This window comes from Gymnoscopelus microlampas, assembly GCF_963454915.1.
Source record: "Gymnoscopelus microlampas genome assembly, chromosome: 22".
Taxonomy (NCBI): Eukaryota; Metazoa; Chordata; class Actinopteri; order Myctophiformes; family Myctophidae; genus Gymnoscopelus; species Gymnoscopelus microlampas.
In genome coordinates this window covers 31593263-31618974 of record NC_139959.1, presented here as the reverse complement: position 1 = coordinate 31618974, position 25712 = coordinate 31593263, and the positions used below count along the sequence as shown (strand labels likewise).

Below are 25712 nucleotides of genomic sequence, written 5' to 3'. Positions count from 1 at the left end.
AGGAGGAGATGGAAGGAGAGGAAGGCGACGCGGAGAAAGGGAGCGTGGAGGGGGGAGAGAGGGCGAGTTCTGCCGAGGAAGGAGAGAGAGGGGAGGACGGAGGAGAAGAGGAGATTGAAGGAGAGGAGAGCAGAGTGGTTCCTCCGTGGGAGACGGAGGTGAAGTAAACCTACCATGTTATGTCTGGATGGATGGATGGATGATAAATGGATGGATGGCTCCACATACTGTATTACTCATGGACAAAGAAAGACACAGCACTTTTATTAAACACAAATAATGAATTAAATCTGATCCAGTCAGTTCAATTGACTTTGAGATATTAAATTAATATATTGAATCTGACTAAGCTAATGCAGATATATATATAAATATTAGTTTGCTCTGTGTGGAGTTTGCATGTTCTCCCCGTGTCTCCTTGGGTAGTTAATACCCTCACAAAAACATGCAGTAGTCCTGGTCACTATACTGCCTCCCCCTGGTCAGCCGGGGCGCCTGATGGAGGGGAAAGGAACTGGTTGGAATAACGTGTTCCTTCCACACGCTACGTCCAACCAGGGAAACTCCCCCCTGTCAGGTGACAAGAAGGTCAGTTGGCTCTCATGCATTGAAGGAGGCATGAGCTCGGCCCTGGCCTCCCTAGGCTGGTGGGGGGAGTGTAGTGCCCAGGATCACTTAGCAAATTGGCACCGGGTGAAAAAAGGGTTACAAAATCGAGGGATAAAAATGATAAAAAAAGAAATATTTTTTTGCATTGTTTTAATGCCATTACTATTATTATGATCCTCCTGCCTTTATTTTGTATCAAAAGGGGGTCAAAATGTGCCCAATAATAGCCTATTATTTGGCAATAACCTTTTGAGGATCCTTGGAGACGCTGCTGTGCCAGAAGCGCTTCCCTTAAAACGGCATAAAAATAAAGGCAGGAGGATAATAATGATAGTAATGGTATTCAAACAATGGCAACGAAAAATGAATAAATAATAATAGGTAATTTCGACTAGTCGGCTAGTCGACTACCACTGGGTCAAATTAGTCGACCAGTAAAAATCTCTAGTCGTGAAAGCCCGCCCCTAATTCAAAGTAAGTCTTTATAGACGGATTTCCGCGCGACGTCATCACAGAGCAGAATGCGCAATCTGCGCATGCTCGGGGGAAACGAAAACGAGCGCCGTTCACTCTGTTGTTATGTTCGGGAGTTAGATAGCCATAATTCTGCTATTATAGGCATAATAGGCATAATGCTGCTATTATATACAAACAGATCCAACTTTCGACAAATCATTTTTATTGAGTAAACAAGGTATTACAAACTGCATAATTTAATCTACTTTCATTAAACCCGGTGAAGATCATTGCTTTTATGAATGGACATTTGACCAGAGCTGCTGCGGGTAATGGCGCCCTCTATAGGCTTCCCCCTCCTCTGCGCGGTCATATCCTCTCAATGTTTACAAACATGAAACCCATCTATAAAGGAACTACATCTGTGGATCTCGGGATCCACATGGGAGCGGCGTGGCTCCAATGTGGATCCGGGACATCATGTGGCCAGTGATTATTACATATCTATGACGTATGAATCTGAAGTGGTGGTACTTCTCTGGTCGACCGGCAGTGTGCACAGGAAATGTGGCGCTGATCGGTCCAGTTGTTTGCAAGATTAGCTCTAGACACGCGTGCGCACACACACCCACACACACACACACACACACACACACACACACACACACACACACACACACACACACACACACACACACACACACACACACACACAGGCTTAGAGCCTTGAATGGTTGACTTCACAAAGGCTGGGACATACATTTTTAACAATAATTAAAGCTGCACTCTGTAACTTTTCATGTCCTACCAGGGATTCTAACCCAGTTTCCCGCAAGAGCTGAAAGTTTTACCTCTGAGTAAACAGTGATTAGTGATGGCAGTGATTCTCAAACGTTTTCATGTCAAGGACCCCCAAATGTAATTGTATTTGGCTGCAGAAACCCCATCTGAAAATAGTTTGTGTCAGGGACCCCCATACAAGATTTGTGTTTTTAAAATGTTTCACAAATATTCAAAAAAATGTCAAGATGTTTTGAAAATAGCAGATCTACAAGCTGACAACGAGTCACATTGTCGGCTTGTAGATTTCCTATTTTCAAATAACCGATATAGGGTTAAAGTGGTTAAACTGATCTTGATACTATGTTAACTCATTTAGCTGGGTCTCCCTGGAACCTAGTGAAGGGTCCCCCGAACCCACTTTGAGAACCACTGTCTCAGATAGTGAACCCACACACACACACACACCCACACACACACACACACACACACACACACACACACACACACACACACACACACACACACACACACACACACCAAAAAAAAAACGTTAAAAACACCATGAATTAAAAAAATATATATTATATATAAATATTGCCCCCTAATACGTTTTAAACAGGTTGTAAGCCTAAAAAACATCCAGATATTTTCTCTCACAATCTGACTGTCTGTCATTCCAAGCTTTTTCAGCTGCAATACCAAAACGTCCTATTGGGCAGGGGGGAGCTACTGAGCAATTCTGTCTGGCCATCGTCAATGCAAAATCAGTGCAAGTGACATCACTTGCACAGCCATTCTGAAATGGCCTGTTCAGACACGCCCATTCAGGAAATCCATGAAATTAGCATGAATGACTGAATGTTAAAAAAAAAAAAAATTTTGGGTACAAGAGACACTGGGGAGCCCAAAAAATACTAAAAACCTAAAAAAAAATGAAATTCATGGTGTAGCCCCTTTAACATAAAAAACGATAAAATGTAGAAATTATACATTTTTCATTATATTCATACTGCTCTGAGACAAGGTACAGATGTAAGGAATCACACATGTGACTTTCCATGTACAGAACGTAGTGTGAATGTTGACCAGGCTGTGAGCAGTGTTGCCATGTCTGCTTATTATAAGCGACTTTGGGCTTGTTTTTTTGTAAAGTTGCTTGTAAATATTGGTAGTTGCGAGTTGCGTTCTTTTGGGTTCTAAAGTGTAGTTGCTTATTTGGACTTGTTTCCTAATGTCGTTTAAACCAGTGGTTCTCAAGCATTTTCATGGCAAGGACCCCCAGATTAATATGTAGGCTATTTGTCCACAGACCTCCATCTTGTGCCAGAGAACATATTCCAAAATGACTAGATTTTTCTTTTTCTTTCTTTCGAAAATAGCAGATATGCAAGCTCACAACGCGTATCGGGCTTGCAGATCGGCTATTTTAAATAGCCGTAGCCTAGTTGCTTCTTTTGGGCTTGTTTTCACAGACCTAGTTGCTTATTTCTCTCGCAACTTCTGGCAACACTGGCTGTGAGTGGCTCATGAAGTATTGTACCTGTGTGTTCTCAGTGTCAGCTCAGTGAAGTGCTGTCGGACGCACAGACGTGCAAACAGGACCCTGGACGCTGTCCCAGACAGCGTCGACTGTGCCCTGGCCTTGACCTTGGCGTGGCGTTGATGAGAGCTTTAGAGAAGATTAGCAGAAGGACAGCATGTGCCCGTTAACCTGTGACCCGAGCAAGGATTGGTTTTCCTTTGCTCGTTGACAGAGTTCTGTATTGAAGCTTGAATCCGGGAGGCCACCCAATAGCCGAAGTGTTAGGGCTCGTATAGCACATATACAGTAGGTGCAAAATGTTTTCTTCAGAGTGTCCCCCCTGATCTCACATGCGTATTCTTGTCACGTGGACTTCCAATACAACTATGTTTCAGAATCAGATTTATTGTCACATACTGTAACAGGTTTACAAGCGTAAATAAAATTTGTAGAGAGAGGGAGAGAGAGCAAGGAGATAAAGACACAAATATCAATTGCTGGTAGTGAAATTCTTAAAAATAAAGAATAGTTACTTTACACCACTGATTGTGACTAAGTACATTACTCAAGTACTGTACTTAAGTACAATTTTGAGGTGCTTTTACTTTACCAGAGTATTTCCAATTGTCTATACTTTTACTTCTACTCCACTACATCTCAGAGGCAAATGTTGTACTTTTACTCCGCTACAATTTTGTTATTAGTTACTTTGCAGATATAAATTATTACATTATGAAACATACATTAACCACTTTAGCCCTATTGTCTACCTAAAAAAAATAGCAGATCTACAAGCTCACAGCGCGTCGTGACGCGTTGTGAGCTTGTAGATCTGCTATTTTCAAACACTTTACTTTTGGTACTTTAAGTACATTTTGATGCCAATACTTTTGTACTTGTACTCAAGTACATTTTTTATTCCAGATTTTTGCTTGTAACAGAGTACTTCTACATTGCATTATTGCTACTTTTACTTAAGTAAAACATTTGATTATCACTGTGTCACGTGCACTTCCAATACAACTACTGTATATTTCAGAATCAGAATCAGATTCATTGTCACATACTGTAGGCTACTGTAACAGGGTTACAGGTGTAGATCAATTCATTTGGCAGAGAGAGGGAGAGCAAGGAGATAAAAACACAAAAATCAATTGCTGGTAGTGAAATTCTTAAATAAAGAATAGTCACAATAAAAATAGGAATACAAGTTGCAGATAGCAATCAGTGAGAGAGAGAAAGAGAGAGAGAGAGAGAGAGAGAGAGAGAGAGAGAGAGAGAGACACTATAAAGAGGATTTTCATGTATGTTTCAGGCTGCAGCTGGTGCGAAGCCCCCCGTCCCAGACCCCTTATTCAACAGGAGATGCAGCCTGCTGGTCAGTGAGGTCAGTACTGATGACCTCTGACCTCACATCACTTTGTGCCTCTCAGCTTACCTACTGTCTGTCTCTCCTATACACTGTCTCCCTCTCCACTTTCTTACTGTCTGTCTCTCCTACGCTGTCTCCCTCTCAGCTTACCTACTGTCTGTCTCTCCTATACACTGTCTCCCTCTCCACTTTCTTACTGTCTGTCTCTTCTACACTGTCTCCCTCAACATGTCGCAATATAACGTGTTGTGAGCTTGTACTGTAAGTCAGCTATTTTGCTATTTAATTTTCAAAAAGTATAAAATAGGGCTCAAATGGTTTAAATGGATTAAACTGTTCTGGAACGATTCAGATAATTGTATTAATGCCCAGGGTCCACGAGTTCAAAACTTATATAAATCTGGATTACCTTGCTCCCACTGGAGGGCTGGATTTACAGTTTACCAGATCAAAACACACTATACAATTAATTTACACATGTTTCAATATAAATAAGCTGTACAGTATAAAGCTTGTAAATTGAAATAGTACATCAGTTTTATGGTAATATTTTCATAAATGTTTTCCTCTCTCTCTCTCTCTCTCTCTCTCTCTCTCTCTCTCTCTCTCTCTCTCTCTCTCTCTCTACATGCAGGTCAGTTATAAGGAGGACTTTAAGAAGATGAAAGGTCACAGTATGTTTGTTCCAGGAGCTGAACTGATTCACTCTAAAAACATCAGTTCAATCATCTCCGAGGTATACACACACACACACACACACACACACACACACACACACACACACACACACACACACACACACACACACACACACACACACACAGGCTTAGAGCCTTGAATGGTTGACTTCACAAAGGCTGGGACATACATTTTTAACAATAGTTAAAGCTGCACTTTGTAACTTTTCATGTCCTATCGGGGATTCTAACCTAGTTTTCCCGCAAGAGCTGAAAGTTTTACCTCTGAGTAAACAGTGATTAGTGATGCCAGTGCTTCTCAAACGTTTTGATGTCAAGGACCCCCAAATGTGTTTGTATTTGGCTGCAGAAACCCCATCAGAAAATATTTGGAGCCAGGGACCCCCATACAAGATTTGTGTTGTTAAAATGTTTCACAAATATTCAACATTTTGTGAAGATGTTTTGAAAATTGCAGATCTACAAGCTGACAACGCGTCGCATACTGTAGCTCGCGGGGCCATCCCACAGCTGGGCAGCCGTAACCATGGCGACATTATTTTACACAAAAAACGCTAATAAACAGCTGAGATTTGGTGAAATCGAAAAAACGGGCTTCGCTGTTCCGTGCACATGGTAATGGTCAATGTCTTTGTGCAAATTCAGATCCGGGCAGAACCGTTTTTGGCCTCACCACGCACTACACCATGCACTACAGAGCTTTGTAGAATTATAGTAGGATTAACATACTCTGCCATGTTTGCTGATTGGTCAAAATACAACTAGTCTATCTTTTCATTATCAATCTTTCCCAATAGGCTCTATGCACAGCAGCCATATTGGAAAGAAATTGGGCTTCCTTCACAGGTGTTACCAATGATACTAATGAAGGCTCTGTTCCATTCTGGTCAGGGTGCTGATATTATGCATGATGGCTCACTAGAAACACTCCATTTTGGTTCCCAGATGGTCCCTTATGGTTGGTGTGTAACTCTGAGAGTGTACAAATGGAACCAAAGGGGACCCTTACGGGTCCATTTGGTTCCATTTGTACACTCTCAGAGTTATGGGGGTCCTTGAAAATAAGACAACCACTATGCCATTCTAAATGGAACAGAGCCTTAATTAGTATCATTGGTAACACCAGTGAAGGAAGTAAGAAGAGGCCCAATTCATGCCCAATATGGCTGCTGTGCATAGAGCCTATTCTTAACCACTTAAAGCGGCACTATGTAACTTTCCTGTTCCACCCCAAATTTGAACCCCGACCTCCTGCGCAAGTGCTGAAATTATTACCACTTAGCTAATAGAGCCTGCCTGCTTGCTTGGGGGATAAATTGACAAACTAGAAACAGGAGCGTGTCGAAGGTTGTGTCCAACCTAGACACAGGATCTAAATGTCTCAATAGAAGAGCAGGGAGACCAAACCAACCACCCCAATTGTATTATAACTTATATCAAGTTATATTGTATTAATATACTCTGCCATACAGATTGGACAAACTAACATTTCACAAAAAAACATTCACCAATAAACATAATAAAGCTTTAAGCCCTATATACTCCATCTCATGACAAATAGCTAAAACAGCCAATCTGTTGTGAACTTGAAGTTCTAATTTCACTTTTTGTAATTATAAATAAATGAAATAAATAAAAAACTTGCAAAAACGTAAAAAGATTGCCCATAATAGGGACAGCTGGCTGAATGTGGTTGAACCTTGGTGGAATGTTAGGTTGTGTATCTACCTGGATATGATATGTTGTAAGTATGATAAGTGTAAATACTGTCCATCATCTTTATCTGTTGTTTCTACAGTATATGTTTGATAATTATCTCTGATAATATCACAATTTAATTGCACAATATCAACCAAATTAAAGCTGGCATCCCTATTCTGGGTATGTTTTGAACAGATCTCAAAATTCTTCAAAAATAATTATTTTAATTCAACATGGCAAATAATTTAAATGAAAAGATGGTGCTGTGTCTTTCAGTCTAAGTACAAGGAGGACGGGAGGAGAGAGTCGTGTGTGTCGCTGTACTCCTTCCTACCAGACACTCTGGAGACTCAGCACGCCAGAGAAGCCTCCGACCTGCAGAGTGAAGTAGGAGACGTTCATACATAACACAGTGCACTCATGTGGGTGCGTACCCACGCACGCACACACGCACGCCCGCACGCCCGCACGCCCGCACGCACGCCCGCCCGCCCGCACGCACGCCCGCCCGCCCGCACGCACGCACGCACGCACGCACGCACGCACGCACGCACGCACGCACACACACACACACACACACACACACACACACACACACACACACACACACACACACACACACACTCATACACAGTACTTGAAGGGATATTTCACTTTAAAAGAAATATATATCAGGCTTTTGGGAACACCCCGGACAGTTTTTAAGTTGCTTGATTCAGTATTTGGATATTTGATATTCATTTTAACTCATTGAGTGCCAGAATTGCCAGAATTATTTCTGGCTATGTTGTCCCAGTGCCAGAGATTTTTTCAAGGTAAAAAAAAAGGTTATAGGTTAAACATGGAGTGGATGGAGCTGCAAATCTTCAGATAATGATTTGTTGGGTTCTGAACATGTTTTAAAAAAAACAAACAAAAAAAAACACGGCAAACACGTCATTGGCACGTTGCGCCATAGCGGTAAAAACATGTGAAACACGTTAATGGCACTCTTAACAGACACGGCCCCTTCCTATACAAAGCCATTGTAACTTCAAACTCCATTTTAACCGTTGTTAGATTTGTTGGAAACACCCGTCTTTGGTTCTGGTGACTCATGTTGTCCTTCTAATACGTCAGGAGACCGTGTTTTTTCAATTACCCTTTTCATTTATTTGTCATATATTGTCTGGAAAATTAAACAAATTAAATGCAACAGAAAAAATAAATTAAATTTGATGAATCTAACATGTTAAAAATGGAGTTTGAAGTTATAATGGGTTTGTATGGGAAAGGGGGCATGTCTGATAAAATGAATATCAAATATCTAAATACTGAATCAAGCTACTTAAAAACTGTCTGGGGGGCTCACAAAAGCCTGAGTAGATGATAAAATGACCCAAATCTTTTTCAAAAGTGAAATATCCCTTTATCTAGATGTGTTGTCAAGTGTTTCAGTGGTTGTATGAGGGATGATGTGATGTGTGTTGCAGATTAAGTACAAAGGTAACGTGAAGAACAAAGTCTCCTCCTCGCTCTATTCCACCCTGCCAGAGACCACAGAGACTCAGTTTGTCAAGGAACTGACCGAGCTGCTGAGTGAGGTGAGAGAGAGAGGGATGGATGGAAGGACAAATAAATGAGGGAACGAGGGAGATGAACCCATTAAGACCTGAGGCAATTCTTAAAAATGTTTTCTAAATCCTAAAATGTTTTCAAGATTTTTCAAAAATAGCACGGCACTCAGTGCCGAAATGTAGGGTTGAAGTGGTTAATGTATGTTTTGTAATAATAATCAAAATCTATAAAGTAACTAGTAATTAAAGTTTTCAAATAAGTGTAGTGGAGTAAAAGTGCAATATTTTCCTCAGAGATGTAGCGGAGTTGAAGTAAAAGTATTGAAAATGGGAAATACTCCACTAAAGTAAAAATACCTCTAAGATTTACTTAAGTACAATACTTGAGTAAATGCACTTAGTTACTGTACTTTACACCATTGGGACTGTGTGCACGTAGTTGATGCTACAAACCTCCAAAAGCTCGCTCAGCCAGCTGTTTTCTGTCCCGCTCTTCAGAACAAGTACAAAGAAGAGGGCAGGAAGGAGATGAACACCAACCTGTATTCTCTGCTGCCTGAAACCACAGAGATGCAGCTCGCCAAGTCCCTCCAGGAGTTCCAGAGCGAGGTATACTGTAGCAAGCTGGAGGAACTCATGTTATGTTTATGTAGAACAGCAATTCCCAACCTGTGGGCGGTGACTGTGAGGCTATTGCAAATGGGCCCTGCCAAAAAATATGGTCAAATATGGTTTTCTTTCTCTTTTTTCTTTTTTTTTTACCTTGAAACAAACATTTTCATTGTTAAGTAAATATGTAGGTCGGAGAGGCTTATTGTCGGCATCAGCCAGAACACTAGAGTCTATCCCTGTGCAATCCCCTGGGACAGTGGTTCTCAAACTTTTTCATGTCAAGGACCCCCATTTGAAAAGATAAGCCAGGGACCCCAATAAGAGAAGGTTTATACGGCTTTCTAGCAGTGATTCTCAACCATTTTAATGTCAAGTACCCCCAGTTTGACATGTATTAGGCTACGGACCCCCATTTAATGGCATTTATACCTCTGGGACCCGAATTTATATTATAAAATCAATGTTAATTTAACTCTGAGAGTGTACAAATGGAACCAAATGGACCCGTTATGTCCATTTGGTTCCATTTGTACACTCTCAGAGTTACAGAACCATAAGGGTCCATTTGGTTCCTATCCATCATTTAGCTGGGGACCCCCTGGAACCGCCTCAAGTACCCCTTGGGGTCCCCGTACCCCACTTTGAGAACCAATGCCCTGGGAGATAGATTGCTGAGGTGGATAGCAACATAGACATATAAAGGCAGACTGGGGCGTCTGTATCTCAGGCTCGCACCGTGTGCGTCACAGAAGGGGACGTTCGGTAGGCCAATCAGAGGCAGGTGGGGGCGGCTCTTTTAGTAACCCAGCCTTTAAACCTTTAAGAGGCAGCCGCGCAGCAACTAGTCAGTTCGACGCGCTGTGATTGGCCTGTAGTCAACGCACTCTGATTGGCCAGTAGTCAATGTGCTGTGATTGGCCAGTAGTCACTTTGAGTGGCAGCTTGCCTTCTCTAAAATTGCAGCCGTGATACAGGTCACTCCAACGAACTGCAGAGGCCAATGAGGTATCTAGGTTTCCATATCTATGGATAGCAACACCTACCATCAGCTCCCAGTACTTAATGCATAACTTGCCGCACCCATGACCTTGTGGTCCAAAAGCAAGTGCTCCGCCGACTGAACTACCCAGACACAATTTTGTTGTGATACCAATAAATATTAGGCCTGACCTTGATTATTCGAATAGTCGACTAATCAGTCGAGGGGTGTCTCAGTCGAATGCCAATCTCTTAGTCGAATTATGAAAAAAAAAGAAGAAAAAAAACGTTTTATTTTGTTATTTTTTTTGCATGATTTGACTGAGAGATTGGCAGTCGAATCATGCAATAAAAGAGCAGTGACATTTTAGAGTTCATCAGAAAGAGAGACACATTTCTGACCAAATGTAATGTGTAGAAATCAGGCAAGGTACAAAAAAGATAAAGATAAATCAGACTATTATGTAAATGCGAAAAGGAAAGCAGGAGCCAGCAGAATAGGTCTAGAAATAGACAAAGAAATGTTTTGACAAAAATATAAAGTGGCAAACCATTTTAACATTTAGTCTTTTACTAGTGTGGCTTCTTCCCTTGTTATAGATCTCTGCCCAGTGGTCGGTTTGGTTATGCGAGCATTGCCCAATTTTATGAGAAATGTAACATTTTTCAGCAGTCTCGGTTGAGAAGGTTCACTCTGTTTTAGACAAGACGAGTACTAATAAGGCTCCAGGTTTAGACAGTATACCAGTTGTGAAAGATGGAGCCCCTCTGATTGCTAAACATCTTACTCATATTATCAATTAATCGTTGGATCCTGGCATCATTCCTGATGATTTGAAGATGCCTCGAGTAGTACCGATGCATGTTTAATCCTTATGTTTAATGTTTAAACACCTGTCAGATTACATCAAAGAGCACAGTGATCGGGGTTATTACTGTGGAATGGTCCTGTTGGACTTACAGAAGGCCTTCGACACGGTGAATCCCGACATTCTTTAAACTAAACTGAAATGTATTGTCCTTGAATAATAATGAATCTACAGTGGATTGCTTTGGCTCATATTTAACTGGACGGACACAGGTGACTGATGTTGATGATGTGCTGTCAGAGGACAAGACCAGTCTTTGTCAGGGGAAGACATTGCGACTACGGTGATCTCAGAAAGTGCAAATGAACTTAGATTTCTGTCTAGAAATACCAGAAATCTCAAAGCTTTTGGTGACGGCTTTGATCCAGTGTCACTCCGACTATGCCGGTTCTGCTTGGCCCAGTGGTGTATCAGTGAGCTTAAAGGGATATTTCACTTTCGAAAAAACTGGGTCATTTTATCATCTACTCAGACTTTTGTGAGCCCCCCAGACAGTTTTTAAGTTGCTTGATTCAGTATTTTGATATTTGATATTCATTTTATCAGACACGCCCACTTCCTATACAAACCCATTATAACTTCAAACTCCATTTTTAACATGTTAGATTCATCTAAAACACCCGTCCTTGGTTCTGGTGACTGATATTGTCCTTCTAATACGTTTTTAATATTTATTTTTGAAAAGGAAAAAAAATGAAATACAATAAAAAAATAAAATGGAATAAATGAAAAAGTTATCAAAAAAACACGGGCCCCTCACGTATTAGGAGGGCAGTATGAGTCAACAGAACAAAGACGGGTGTTTTTTATGAATCTAACGTGTTACAACTGGAGTTTGAAGTTATAATGGGTTTGTATAGGAAGGGGGCGGGTCTGATAAAATTAATATCTTAATATTTAAATACTGAATAAAGCAACTTAAAAACTGTCTGGGGTTGGGAGGTTGGGAACCACTGATTGAATATTCACATTCCAGATGCTTTGGCCTGTTTGTAGATTGAGCTTTGTGGACTAATAAAGCGGTGCGGCCGTTTGCCCCTCACATTTTCCCATGATGCTCTAGGTCAAGTATAAGGAGGCGGGGAGGAGAAGGGCGTCCGTGTCTCTGTACTCTCAGCTCCCTGAGACGCTGGAGATACAGCACGCCAGGGAGGCGTCACAACTACAGAGTGAGGTACGCAAGTGCACACATGCACGTACAAACACACTGACATAATTATGCATGCTCATAACATGCATAATACACAAATACACACTTAGATATGCTTGCACAAACATGCATATACACAATCACACACAAATATGCATGCAATAACATGCATACATGTGTACTGTGATGAGAGCTGACCAACACCAACAACAGAGGCGTTGTCCAAGTTGCAAATAAGCGCTGTTTTATTAGGGGAAAGATTAACAACAGGCGGGGAGGGGTAAGGCAGTCAAAATGGTCAACATAAATTCTTCCCAGAACTGGGGCATTTCCAAAGGGCTTAGTTAAAGAGTCCATGCTCCCAGGTTGCCTAAGAAAGAAGGAAAATCACAGTCTGTCTCTCTGTCACTCTCTCTCTCTCTGTCTCTCTGTGTCTCTGTCTCTCTCTCTGTCTCTCTGTCTCTCTCTCTGTCTCTCCAGGTCAATTATCGTCCTAAAGTGATGGTCAAAGGAGCTCCTTCCTCTCTCTACTCTCAGCTTCCTGACACTGCAGAGATCCAGTTCCACAGAGAGATTACTGACATGCTCAGTGAGGTACACACACTCGCGCACACACACACACACACACACACACACACACACACACACACACACACACACACACACACACACACACACACACACACACACACACACACACACACACACACACACACACACACCAGTGGTGTATAGTAACTAAGTACATTTACTCAAGTACTGTACTTAAAGGGCAAGACCACTTTGGTAGAGGTTTGGGTTGTGTATATACCTTGCCATGATGTAACTCCAAAGGTGGGCAAGAAATAAAAAAGAATTGCTCCATTGATTAGAAATTGATAACCTTTGGAGTTATATCATGGCAAGGTAACTACACAACCCAAACCTCTACCAAAGTGGTCTTACCCTTTAAGTACAGTTTTGAGATATTTGTACTTTACTGGAGTATTTCAAATTTTCTGTATTTTTACTTCTAATATGGCAAATATTGTACTTTTACTCCACTACAATTATTTGAAAACTTTAGTTACTAGTTACTTTATAGATTCTGATTATTATTACAAAACATACACTAACCACTTCAACCCTATATATATTTTGGCCATTTGAAAATATGAGATCTACAATCTCACAATGCGTCGCGATCAATCATGAGCTTGTAGATCTGCTATTTTCAAAAGATTGTTTTTGGAAAACTTGTGAAATGGGACATTCTGCATAATGAGTACTTTTACTTTAAATACATTTTTGTGCCAATACTTTTGTACTTTTACTCAATTCAATTTTGAATCAAGTACATAACTTTTGAGTTACTTGAGGTTCTTGACATTACTGTGATTATTACTTGACTTTTTTTCAAAAGCAAACAGTAGTTTGATTTTCAAGGATCCAACGTTTTTATTTCAGTATGATGAAAAACTACTTCCAGAGGCTTTAAAATATTATTATTTTTACATTTTAGTGTATTTTAAAGCATGGATTGATTTGAAAAGTTTAGCTGAAAATAGTCCCTGGAGATGGGAGGAGATTGTGTTATTCAAATGTCGTGTTGTATTGGTTTCTTATTCAGAACAAGTATAAAGAAGATGGAAGGAAGAGCATCTCTCATAGTGTTTACTCTCAACTACCAGAGACCTCTGAGACTCAGTTTGCTAAAACTGTCTCTGAACTACAGAGTGAGGTGAGTTTCCTGATTTCCTTCTTTCCTTCCTTCCTTAGAGGCAGGTTCATTCTTTCATGTTATTCTCTCCGCCAGGCCGAAGGCACGGCCGAGACTATGTTTTACACCTTGTCCGTCCGTCCGTCCGTCCGTCCGCCCGTGTGTGTCTCTGTGTGTGATTGTGTGTGTGTGTCCATCTGTGAACAGCTAATCTCCGGCCCCTTGGCCCGATTACTTTGGCCTGAGTACTTTCTACTTTTGGTACTTTAAGTACATTTTTATACCAACACTTTTGTACTTTTACTCTTACTACAAGTATTTCTTCATTGCAGTATTGATACTTTTACTTAAGTAAAAAAATGTAGTACTTAACCACCACTGGTTAATGTTTGTGTTAGCTTGTGTATTTTTCTATGGTTCCAGTTGTAGTGTATATGTGTGTGTGTGTGTGTGTGTGTGTGTGTGTGTGTGTGTGTGTGTGTGTGTGTGTGTGTGTGTGTGTGTGTGTGTGTGTGTGTGTGTGTGTGTGTGTGTGTTTTCAGACCAGGTACAAGGAGGCGGGTAAGAAGGAGGTGAGCAGTTCTCTGTACTCCCTGCTCCCTCAGACCATAGAGATGGCTCACGCCAAGGAGGCGTCAGAGCTGCTGAGTGATGTAAGCACCTCCTTAATACCTGCCTAGTTCTTTTTTGCTATCCTACCATATCCTTCTTATAACATGCCTACAATAATTTGACTTGTTCTGTTTTATTATTAGCTCGTAAGCTCCTCCATCCATTGCAAACGTAGACAAAATGGCAGAGCAGCTGTCTGTTTTGTAGAAATAGAACAATGATTTGACCGACCAATCAGAATCAGTATTCCGGAAAGCTGTGTAATAATATTGAATATCTCTCTAAGTGAATAAAATGGAGTCCCCCCAAGGGCTCTATATGAGGCCCCTTCCTGTTTTCGCTCGATTTATGCTAGATATTCTCAGAAAATACCTGAACTACAATCTTACAACTCTAAGGTATAAGCTGGTAGATCTGCTATTTTCGCCCAATGTTCTTCGCCCCCCAGAATAGGGATGCAAGGCTTCATGTGGATAAGGTAGAGATTAGGGACATACACTACTGTACAGTATGTGGAACATTCTCTAAGCATGTTCTATTCTTAAACTTGCTGTTTCCTGTGCTTCTTCCAGATCAAGTATAAAGAAGATAATAAGAAGGAGATGAGCGTTAACCTGTACTCTCTGCTTTCTGAGACCATCGACACCCAGCACGCTAAACAAGCATCTGACCTGCTGAGTGAGGTACACATCATGCCTTCATTCAAACTCATCTTCATTAATTTCATTTGATGATTAATCTTTTAAAAATAAGTGTTTGTTTTGTGTTTAAATGATCACTGTTGAGGTTTCTTTCTGTTTGTCTGTTGCCCTGTTGCTTGCTTCCTTCTTCTTTGTTGTTTTTCTTCTCTTGATATCCCTTATCTTCCTCTTTTCCATCTCCTCTTCTTCTTTCTCTCATTCATCTTTTTCTTCTTGTACTCCTACGTTTTCCGCATCTCCTTCATCTTCTGCTGTGTTATAGGTGAAGTATGTGTTCTTCTCATGTTTCCTCCGCCTCTCTGTGTTTGACCTGCTGCTGTGTTGTGTAGGTGAAGTATAAGGAGGGACTGAAGCAGAAGAATCAGAGCACTTTGTACCACCAGCTTCCAGAGACCACAGAGACACAGATGGCTAAACAGCACTCTGACTTGCAGAGTCAGGTACATGGACGCTGAACACCTCTTCTTAAAGGGGAATTTTGACCCACGGTTTTCTTACCTTTTCTACAATGTTATGATATCCTAGGATGAATGGTACAGTAGAACAATTTCATGACTCCATCCCGGGTCCGCCACAGCTAAAAACGCGTGCCTATATGGTCCTTGCGCTAAATCGCGTATTTTAATAGCTTTTTAGCGGTGCCAGCCGCTCTACGTTTGACCGTGTCTGGGTGTTATGTCCGAGCACGAGAAATGAGCGCGACCTCATGACCTCACAGCTGCACACACACACACACAAACACACACACTCTGCCTTTATGACCTCAGGAGACCACATGCTGACCTCAAGTGAAGAACAATGCCCCACCAGCCCCCCCCCTTGCTTAAGTCAACAACCTCTCTCACACACACACACACACACACACACACACACACACACACACACACACACACACACACACACACACACACACACACACACACACACACACACACACACACACACACACACACACACACACACACACACACACACACACACTTAACATTGTTTCTCTAGTTCATATATAGCCCAATTAAATAAACTCCTCAAAGGCGGAGTTTATTTAGGTGATTTAGGTGATTTAGGTGATTTTTTTTGAGAGAGAGGGATCTGACGTTCATAGTGACAGAACACTATGCAACGTGATTGTCTTGAATGCGAGATATGAAATCTCGTCTTTGAGTTATGACATTTTTCTACTGTACCATTCATCCATAGGAGATAATAACATCATAGAAAAGGTAAGAACACCGTGGAGCAAAATTCCCCTTTATTCCACCATGCTACTGTGAGAGTTCAATAAGGACTATTGCTTCAAATTATTCCCTAGTTAATTGGCTGAAACTGAGCAATTTCAAATTGCTCCATTGTTGGCAGAAAAAGATAAGATCAACACACCCAAAAGACATGTCAGTATTGTATATGGAATACTGTACTTATATACTCAACAAGTAATACATCAAAACACCTCTGTCGTTCCTCTACAGGCTAAATACAAGGAGGCTGGTAAGAAAGAGGGGAGCACCACTCTCTACTCTCTGCTACCTGAAACTATGGAGACACAACATGCTAAGGAGGCCGCAGACCTGCTCAGTGAGGTACACGCGCACACACCCATGCACGCCACACGCACACAATGCACCTCACAGACACGTCTTTATACCGTGTTTGAAGATAAGTATATTTGGCTTCAATGCATTGGTTTATCTTTTGCATCATGAATTGCTGTTTCTCCAGATCAAGTACAAGGAGAGTGGTAGGAGGGAGAGATCCAACTCTATCTACTGTACTTTGCCTGACACCTCAGAGACCAGCTTCACCAGAGAGATGACTGACATGATGAGTGAGGTACTGGAGAGGAGAGGAGAGGAGAAGGAGAGGAGAGGAGAGGGCAGGGGAGGAGAGGATGAGAACAGAGGTGGGAGGAGAGGAGAGGAGAGGAGAAATGAGAGAACTTGAGAGCAGAAAGTACTTTAATATTCAGAGTTCTCCAAAGCTTTGTGTGTGCAATCGGCATGATGCAAATGCACTCAACCTGAGGTGAGACGAGACAAGATGAGGTAAGGTGAGATATTGTCATGGGATATTGAGATGATGAGTCGAGACGAGACAAAATGACACAGGGTGAGGTGATACGATGATACGAGATGTGATGATGGGATGAAATGTTATTAAATGAGCAGAGATGATGAGATGAAATGAAATGAAATTAGATGAGATTAATTAGATTTGATGAGATTAAATGAGATGAGATGAGATGATGACACAGGGTAAGGTGATGATGATAATTATGATATGAGAGTCTTCCCACATTGGTTTGTTTAAAAATAAAGCCTGGTCATAGTTAATTTTGCACGACTGAGAATGAGTGTTAACTAGAACACATCACCCAGTGCTTTGATGCTTAACAGAGACATGATTATCATCACAATAGGATCAGAGAGGCTGCCATCATTGCATCTTATCATTAATTAGCGTCTCCATCATCTGAAAATAGCTACTTAGCAGTATCTGATCTGAGGCCAAGATAACGTTTGTCTGTATTACTACACTCAGTGTAACAGTTTATTTTATTTTATTTTAGTATATTTTAGTTTAGTTTAGTCTAGTCACTTAAACCCTCTAGTCTTAGTAAATAGGACGTGAGTTGGATCTGTACCATTTGTTCCTCCGGCCCAAATCTCTTAGCCAAAAAAACATAACGTGCCTGTTGCAATCCTTGTAGATCAGCTATTGTTGGCTAATGTTCCCCCTAGAATATGGATGCTGGGGTGCAAGTGGTTATTTATTGGAAAATGCCATAGGTGGTTGGTTCATTGTAAATAGCTCTGGATAAGCTGTGGATCACTTGAATGCCTTTTGTATGTTGTGCATTTTACAGAACAAGTATAAAGAAGAAGGGAAGAAGAGCATGTCTCATAGTGTTTATTCTCAACTACCAGAAACCTCTGAGACTCAGTTTGCTAAAACTGTCTCTGAAATACAGAGTGAGGTGAGGGTGGATATTTTCTCAAGCATTTCTGTCATGTAATTTTTTCTTACAAATTAATATTAGGGGTGGGACGATATGGGTATCTCACGATACGATATCTGTGGCGATATTAGGCCCTCATTAACAATAATATCACTATATTCGATATATTGGGATATCACGATATTCAATATATTGCAAGAAATTTCATACGATATATCACGATAGTCCTTGTATTCAATTCATAAACACATAAAATAGCACCAAACAGTTCAAAATCATCACACAAATACAGAAAAAAAGAAAACACTACATGTACAGAGTCGGAAAAACAACGTATCACAAAAAAATATATATATATATATATATTATATTATATATATATATAATTTTCACATTTTGTGAATTCATAATCTCAGATCCACTGTCCCACCGTCCTTCCATATTTGGGCAAGACTAACCTTAGATCTCAGGCTTGCTCTTTCAACAAGAAACCCTGTGGAACATGAGAGAAATGGCAGGAGGCGCTGTTTCATAGCGGGGGGAGGCTCAACCAGAGTGTAGATCGGCTATTTTCAAATAGCCTATGTATAAAATAGACAAAAGTGGTTAATGTATGTTTAATAATGTAATGATTTTATCTAAAAAGTAATAGTAACTAAAGTTTTCAAATAATTGTAGTGGAGTAAAAGTACAATATTGGCTCTGAGATGCAGTGGAGTAGAAGTAAAAGTATTGGAAATTGGAAATACTCAAGTAAAGCACAAATACCTCAAAATTGTACTTAAGTAAATGTACTTAGTCACTTTCCACCACTGCTGAACACCCGATACTAGAGCCAGTTCGACGTCATAAGAGATCCACAGGGAAGCCACACCGTTATTTCACCCCGTCTCGTTAAAATGCATGTGACTCAAAAATCACACCATTTATCCCAAATGTTCTGCCGGTCCATTCTGATACCCTGCAGACTGCAGAGTGGTGAATGTCTGTTTTCTGTTTCAGCTCAAATATAAAGAAGCAGGGAAGAAAGCAGTGAGTAGTTCTCTGTACTCCACTCTACCTGAAACCCTGGACACCCAGCACGCTAAAGAGGCTTCTGAAGTACAGAGTGAGGTACATGTAACAGTATCTGTATTTATGTGTAGCAGAGTAGCCCTGCCTGAAGCCCAGAAGCCTATTATTTCCCCTTTGAATGAGCAGCATATGTTTGGTTACTTGTTACCCATTACTCTTTTGAACTACCCATGTGGGGCACCCGTATGGGTATGGAATGCAGCCATATACGTACACGAATAGTTAATAAACCATTATCTTATTAAAAAGCAAAACCAAAATGTAATTGAAATGTTTTTCCTCCTCAAAATTGATAAACTTCCTTGTTAAACACAGATTCAGATTCTTCAAATACTTGCCTAAATGTCATTGCAATGACCACATAATTGCTGCTTTAATTGTTTATACAGTACATGCATGCACGCGCACACGCACACGCACACACGCATGCCTCACTGTCCCTGTGTGTCTCCAGTTGAGGTACAGGGGTTCCTTGAAGAAAGGCCTGTCCTCCAGTCTGTTCCACCAGCTTCCAGAGACCATAGAAACGGCACACGCCAAAGAGGCCTCACAACTATCCAGTGACGTAAGCGATACCAAATCAATAAAACAACTTTATTGTCACATCACAGGTTTACAGGTGTAAAGAAGTGCTGGGGCAAAATGTATAGTTTTCAGGAAAGGGAAAGGGAAGAGATAATCGTAAGAACAAAGAAAACAGGTCAGATATTATGCCTGATATATGCGTAGAGTGAAATATGTATTAGCAGGTCAGATATTTCAAATATTCCTGATATGAGTATAGTAAGATATATACATACATGGGTCCATGGTTAGAAGGAATGTCAGTGGTAGTTAAAATAGCAGCATACTAGATTTTTTAAAATGTATTTATTTATTTTACTTTCTTATTCATCAACAGATTGTACTTACAGAAAACAAAAGTATACAGGTGGATTGTTTCCATAGCATTCTGAGAGCAGGAAAACATTTCCTCCCCAGATTAATAGAAAGAATGAATTTACAAATAGTGAATTGAATACAGACTTTCCAACCAAAGACCAGTTGTGACAGTTGAGACAAAGCCTTCAGCCTCCAATACAACACGTTTCCCTTAACCCCATAACCCCAGCCCCACCCAACCCTCCACTTACTTTGTCAAATGACTGACAACTCAAATGCATCCCTTATTCCCCGAAATAAATTCCATGGGGAGGAAGTAAGCCGTTGAGTAAACCGTCCGTTTTTTTTGGAATGGTCACATCCGTCTATAGGCTCTATTCACATCAGCCATATTATGACATATGACATTCACGGGTGTTACCAATGATATTAATGAAGGCTCTGTTCCATTCTGGTCAAACAGAGTCAGGGTGCTGGTATTGTGCATGTTGGCTCACTGGAAACACTCTGCTACACCAGTGGGTCTAAAGTTGGGGTCCAGGGACCCTCATGGGCTTCCAAATGGCCCCTTACAGGTCCATTTGGTTCCATTTGTACACTCTCAGAGTTATGGGGGTCGTGGAAACCACTGTGCTAGACTAAATGGAACAGAGCCTTCATTAGTATCATTGGTAACACCTGTGAAGGAAGTGATAATATGGCTGCTGTGCATAGAGCCACACGGCGGCCATTTTGGAATTTAACATTGCGTTGCTGTGGCAACTGGGGTGGAATTTCATTGACTTAATGGCAATATGGCCGCCGTGTGAATATGGTCTATTGCTTCTCTGAGTGACAAGGGATCATTCCTAAACCGTGTTAGAGCGCCCTCTCATGGAATAAAAAAAGAAAGAAAAAAGAAAATAGAGCGCTTATCTGCGTTCTTGGCGGGCAAGTGATGCATTTAATAGAACGCATATCTGCGTCCTTGGCGGGTAATGTGTTAAATGCAAATGAAGTAGGAAGAGGTCTTGGCAGAACATGAGAAGCTGTTTTCGCACTCTTGACTTCCACTCGTTTCCCCCACTTGTTGCGCCAATCTACACGTCGATGTTGTTTCCAGCATAAAGCCTGGTCCATGTCCTCGCTGTCTCTATGGCTTGAGCTTCATTGGTCTTCCACTCCTCTGCAACATCATTTGCTAGCGGATCGTCAGGGTTGGGTGCGCTTAGTAACGCCTGGATCGATAGCAGCACCGTACGAATCTGCAAGGCTGGAGACCACTTGTCTTTAAAAATGTCTAGACATATTCTTCCCAGCTTGTCTACGTTGGGATGATATATTTTGGTCATGAAGCGTACTTTGGGAGCAGCCATGGGGTATTCCTCCGGGAGAAAGAGTTCGAGTTTAAATGTGCCCCCCTCGAAAGGTGAGTCCTGGGGTCCGGCAATGACCACGTGGAAGTAGCGGGCATTCCCTTCGTCGGGCTCTGCTTTGATACCTGGGTCGGGCTCTGCAAGCAAACGCTGAGTCTCCTTAATGATCCTGCGGGACAGTCCTACCATCTTGTTGTCTTTAATGAGGGTCTTTAGCAGTAGCAGCATACTAGATAAAATAGCAGCCTATTAGGCATGTAATCGTAAACATAATAGTGGCAGCCTGTGCGACAGGTGGTCCTCAGAGTTTGTTCAACAGTCTGATGGTAGCTGGAAAATGTTCAGAAATCTGGTGGTATGTACAGTATGGCTCTTGATACAACGGTAGAGGTCGCCTGGTATTGATTTACTGATTGGTCCAAAGTAGGCCTAACACCTATACCTCTTCAATACTAAACACCCAAGTTTATGCAGGTTATTGTGCAGGTTTAGGTTAAATATAGGCACAAAGTACTTTGAGGCCAGTCTATGACATCAGTCATGATGTCAGTACTATATGATGTCTATATAATGTTAGTTCAGTCATCTCCATATTTGGCCTCCATATTTGACTTCATGGACTTCCAGTGTAAAATTTTGTGAAAGTTTAAAAAAGTGAAATATTCAAGTATAAAACCGGTAGGCCAAACCCGGATCATAGCACACTGTTTGGTGCAGTGGTGTAAAGTAACTAAGTGCATTTACTCAAGTACTGTACTTAAGTACACTTTTGAGGATTTTTTTCTTTACTGGAGTAAAGTAACTTTTACTTCTACTCCACTAGATCTCAGAGGCAAATATTGTACTTTTACTCCACTACAATTATCAGATATAAATAATGATATTATGAAACATACATTAACCACTTCAACCCTATTTTATACATAGGCTATTTGAAAATAGCCGATCTACAAGCTCACAACGCTTCGCATTGCGATGCGTTGTGAGCTTGTAGATCTGCTATTTTCAAACATTTTAGTACTTTTACTTTTGGTACTTTAAGTACGTTTTGATGCCAATACTTTTGTACTTTTACTCAAGTGAATTTTGAATTCTGGACTTTTACTTGTAACACGGAGTATTTCTATATTGCAGTATTGGTACTTTTACTTAAGTAAAGAATTTGAGTACTTTTTCCACCACTGGGTGTCGGTGAGCATGAAAGACCAACAAACAATATATAGAGATAAATATTATGCACACATTGAACATACAACAGATCTACGCAAGCCTGTTCTAATTCTAAATTTCATCTGTCCTCTGGTCCTTCCAGATCAAGTATAAAGAAGATAATAAGAAGGAAATGAGTGTTAACCTCTACTCTCTGCTTGCTGAGACCATCGACACCCAGCACGCTAAACAAGCATCTGACCTGATGAGTGAGGTATGCAACACCTCTCTCTGTTCATAAATTATGCTTTCATACAGTATAGTGATTTTCTATAGTCTGACCTCTCAAAATGCTTTATCTATGCCTCACGTTCACCCAAGATGCTTCTCCTCTGTGTTCTTCCTATTTTTCCCCAGCTTCTCTGTGTTTGACATCCCGCTGTGTTTTGTAGGGGAAATACTGTGCGCTCAAAAAAGTTTTCCAAAGAAGTACTGCTTAAAGGCATTGTAGGGAACATTAAGCCTAAATTTAAAAAATATGTATATATATATGTTTTGCATTTTCTCCCCTCTATCAGCCACTATATAATGATGCTGGGGTGTTTTCCTTCATTGAAACACAGTCCTCTGTCTGAAATCCGTATTTTCCCTTCTGTTTATGTTCATGTTGTTTATGTCCGGGTCGTAAATTAACGCACGCATGTGCGTGTCCGTGCGCGTCCGTGCCCGTATCAACTTTTTACTTTCGGTTTTAAAACGCTCTCAAACTTCTTTTTTGAGGCACATAATTTACTTTTAAAAAATCGTTTGGATAGAATTTAGTTGTTTAGCTTCATATATGTGGTCAATTTATCATGAAAGAGCCTATTTAAAAATATAAATTCAGAGAACCGTAGGGTCGGGCATTTCCGCGAATTGTATCCGCATAAGGCAACCTATTTTGGGCATGACTCATTTAAAAAGTCCCCCCTGCGTCACCCCCTGGTGGTCGGGGAAAAGAACTGCTGGAGGGGCGGTGTTTGACAACAGTTTTTTTCTTTGATTATGTCTGAACTCCCTACAATGCCTTTAACTCCTAATAGTTTTAACTCCTAATGAATGTGTTTGAAATGCAGACTAAATACAAGAAGAAAGAGGTGAGCACCAATCTCTACTCTCTGCTACCTGAGACCATGGAGACACAACACGCTAAGGAGGCTACTGACCTGCTCAGTGAGGTACGCACACACACACACACACACACGCACGCACCAGAGCTAGCTAGTGGCTATGCTGCTTTCACTGGTATTTTGCTTATTAGTTCTCTGAAGGCAACAGACTCAAACGTTGCGATGGGAAGCATGTCCTCAACAACATACCTGGCAATCAATGTGTTTAGTTGAATCTGGGTGACATGTTCTGACGATCAGAATTTTTTACTGACGATTAGAATTTTTTTTTTTAAATAGTTTTTTTGGCTGTTTAGATGGAGTATCTCCATCTGTGTCACTGCCGGTGGTAGAGACGGAGGGGTCTTTATCCCCGCAAATTCAAAATAATGGTTATATTTCCAAGCTGCAAACTAAAGCTGCGTTGTCGCTGTGTGTGTGTGTGTGTGTGTGTGTGTGTAATAAGGATAATTCCTTTTAACAGGTCAGTTCATGAAAGTCCTTGCGGTCTTGTTTCCAATGAGAACCTGTGAGCAATTAGGGGTTAAGAGTCTTGCTCAGGGACAAATTTCATCGACACATATGCTGACCTGGCCTGGAATCGAACCTAGGGCAACCAGGGCCTCTGGCTCCCTAGGCGGGCTCACTAACCATTCAGCTATGGCCCCCCCCCCCCCCCCCCCCCCCCGTGTGTGTGTGTGTGTGTGTGTGTGTGTGTGTGTGTGTGTGTGTGTGCGTGCGTGCGTGCGTGCGTGCGTGCGTGCGCGCGTGTCTGTGTATTTTCCCCATAAGGCAAGACCCGCCCAAATCTGTCTCTGTCTCACTCAATTTTAATATAGATTAGCCAAACTAATGCACTGCTAAATGATGATTATTGTTTTTTATATCTAATACATGTGTTTGAAATGCAGACTAAATACAAGGAGGCTGGTAAGAAAGAGGTGAGCACCAACCTCTACTCTCTGCTACCTGAGACCATGGAGACACAACACGCTAAGGAGGCTACTGACCTGCTCAGTGAGGTACACACACACACACACACACACACACACACACACACACACACACACACACACACACACACACACACACACACACACACATTGAAATGCAATCGAATCAACATAAAGGACAGTCATTTTCATTTAATTATTCACCCTCTTGGGCTGACGATCAGTCCAGCTGCACTAAAAGCCTCTCACCGGCCTGGTATGGGCTGTGTTTAATTACTTGAGCGACAGGATAATTATAGCTACTCTATGTGAGATGTAAAAATGTCCATATCTATAGCCGTAAATGCCAGGTATGCGCCTGTCACCATAACTGATTGCTGTGTTAGGTTGTTTCAGTTGAGAGCTTTTAACCCATTCAATCCTGGAATGCATACTGTGTCATTTTAGAATTTTAGCTATAACTATTTTTTTTATACTTTGGCTATTCAAAAATAGCAGATATACAAGCTATGTTTTGTAGATCTGCTATTTTCGAAAAATCTTGAAAATGTGTGCAAATCTTTGAATATATATACATTTTAACTCAATTCTTTGCTTCTGGGGATTCTACAAATGTCTTCTAAATCCTGACAGTTTAAAAAAAAACGTATGTTGCTGTAATGTGGTTCTTAAACGTTTTTCATGTCAAGGACCCCCAAAATTATTACCGACAAAAATGTATTTGGCCGCGGACCCCCATCTCAAAATATGTTGTTCCAGGGACCCCCAGAAGCAAACATTTTAGTTACAAATGTTTACTTGAAAAATGTATATATTCACGATTTTTTTTTTTTTTGCAGATCTACAAGCTCATAGCGCGGCACTCTGTGCTTGAGCT

The 25712-nt window shown here is 41.0% G+C and overlaps 2 protein-coding genes across 3 annotated transcripts in view; one reads left to right on the top strand and one right to left on the bottom strand.

Annotated features, from left to right (window-relative positions):
- nebl (nebulette) overlaps positions 1-25712 on the top strand; it is a 155742-nt gene that overhangs the window by 50837 nt on the left and 79193 nt on the right. The window lies entirely within an intron of this gene.
- On the bottom strand, positions 21274-21774 carry LOC311039424 (ubiquitin-conjugating enzyme E2 N-like; the record flags this gene model as incomplete). The annotated part of the gene is made up of 1 exon (XM_084049306.1): positions 21274-21774. One exon carries the CDS (start codon positions 21772-21774, stop codon positions 21310-21312), a length of 465 nt encoding a protein of 154 aa, XP_083905432.1. The 3' UTR covers positions 21274-21309.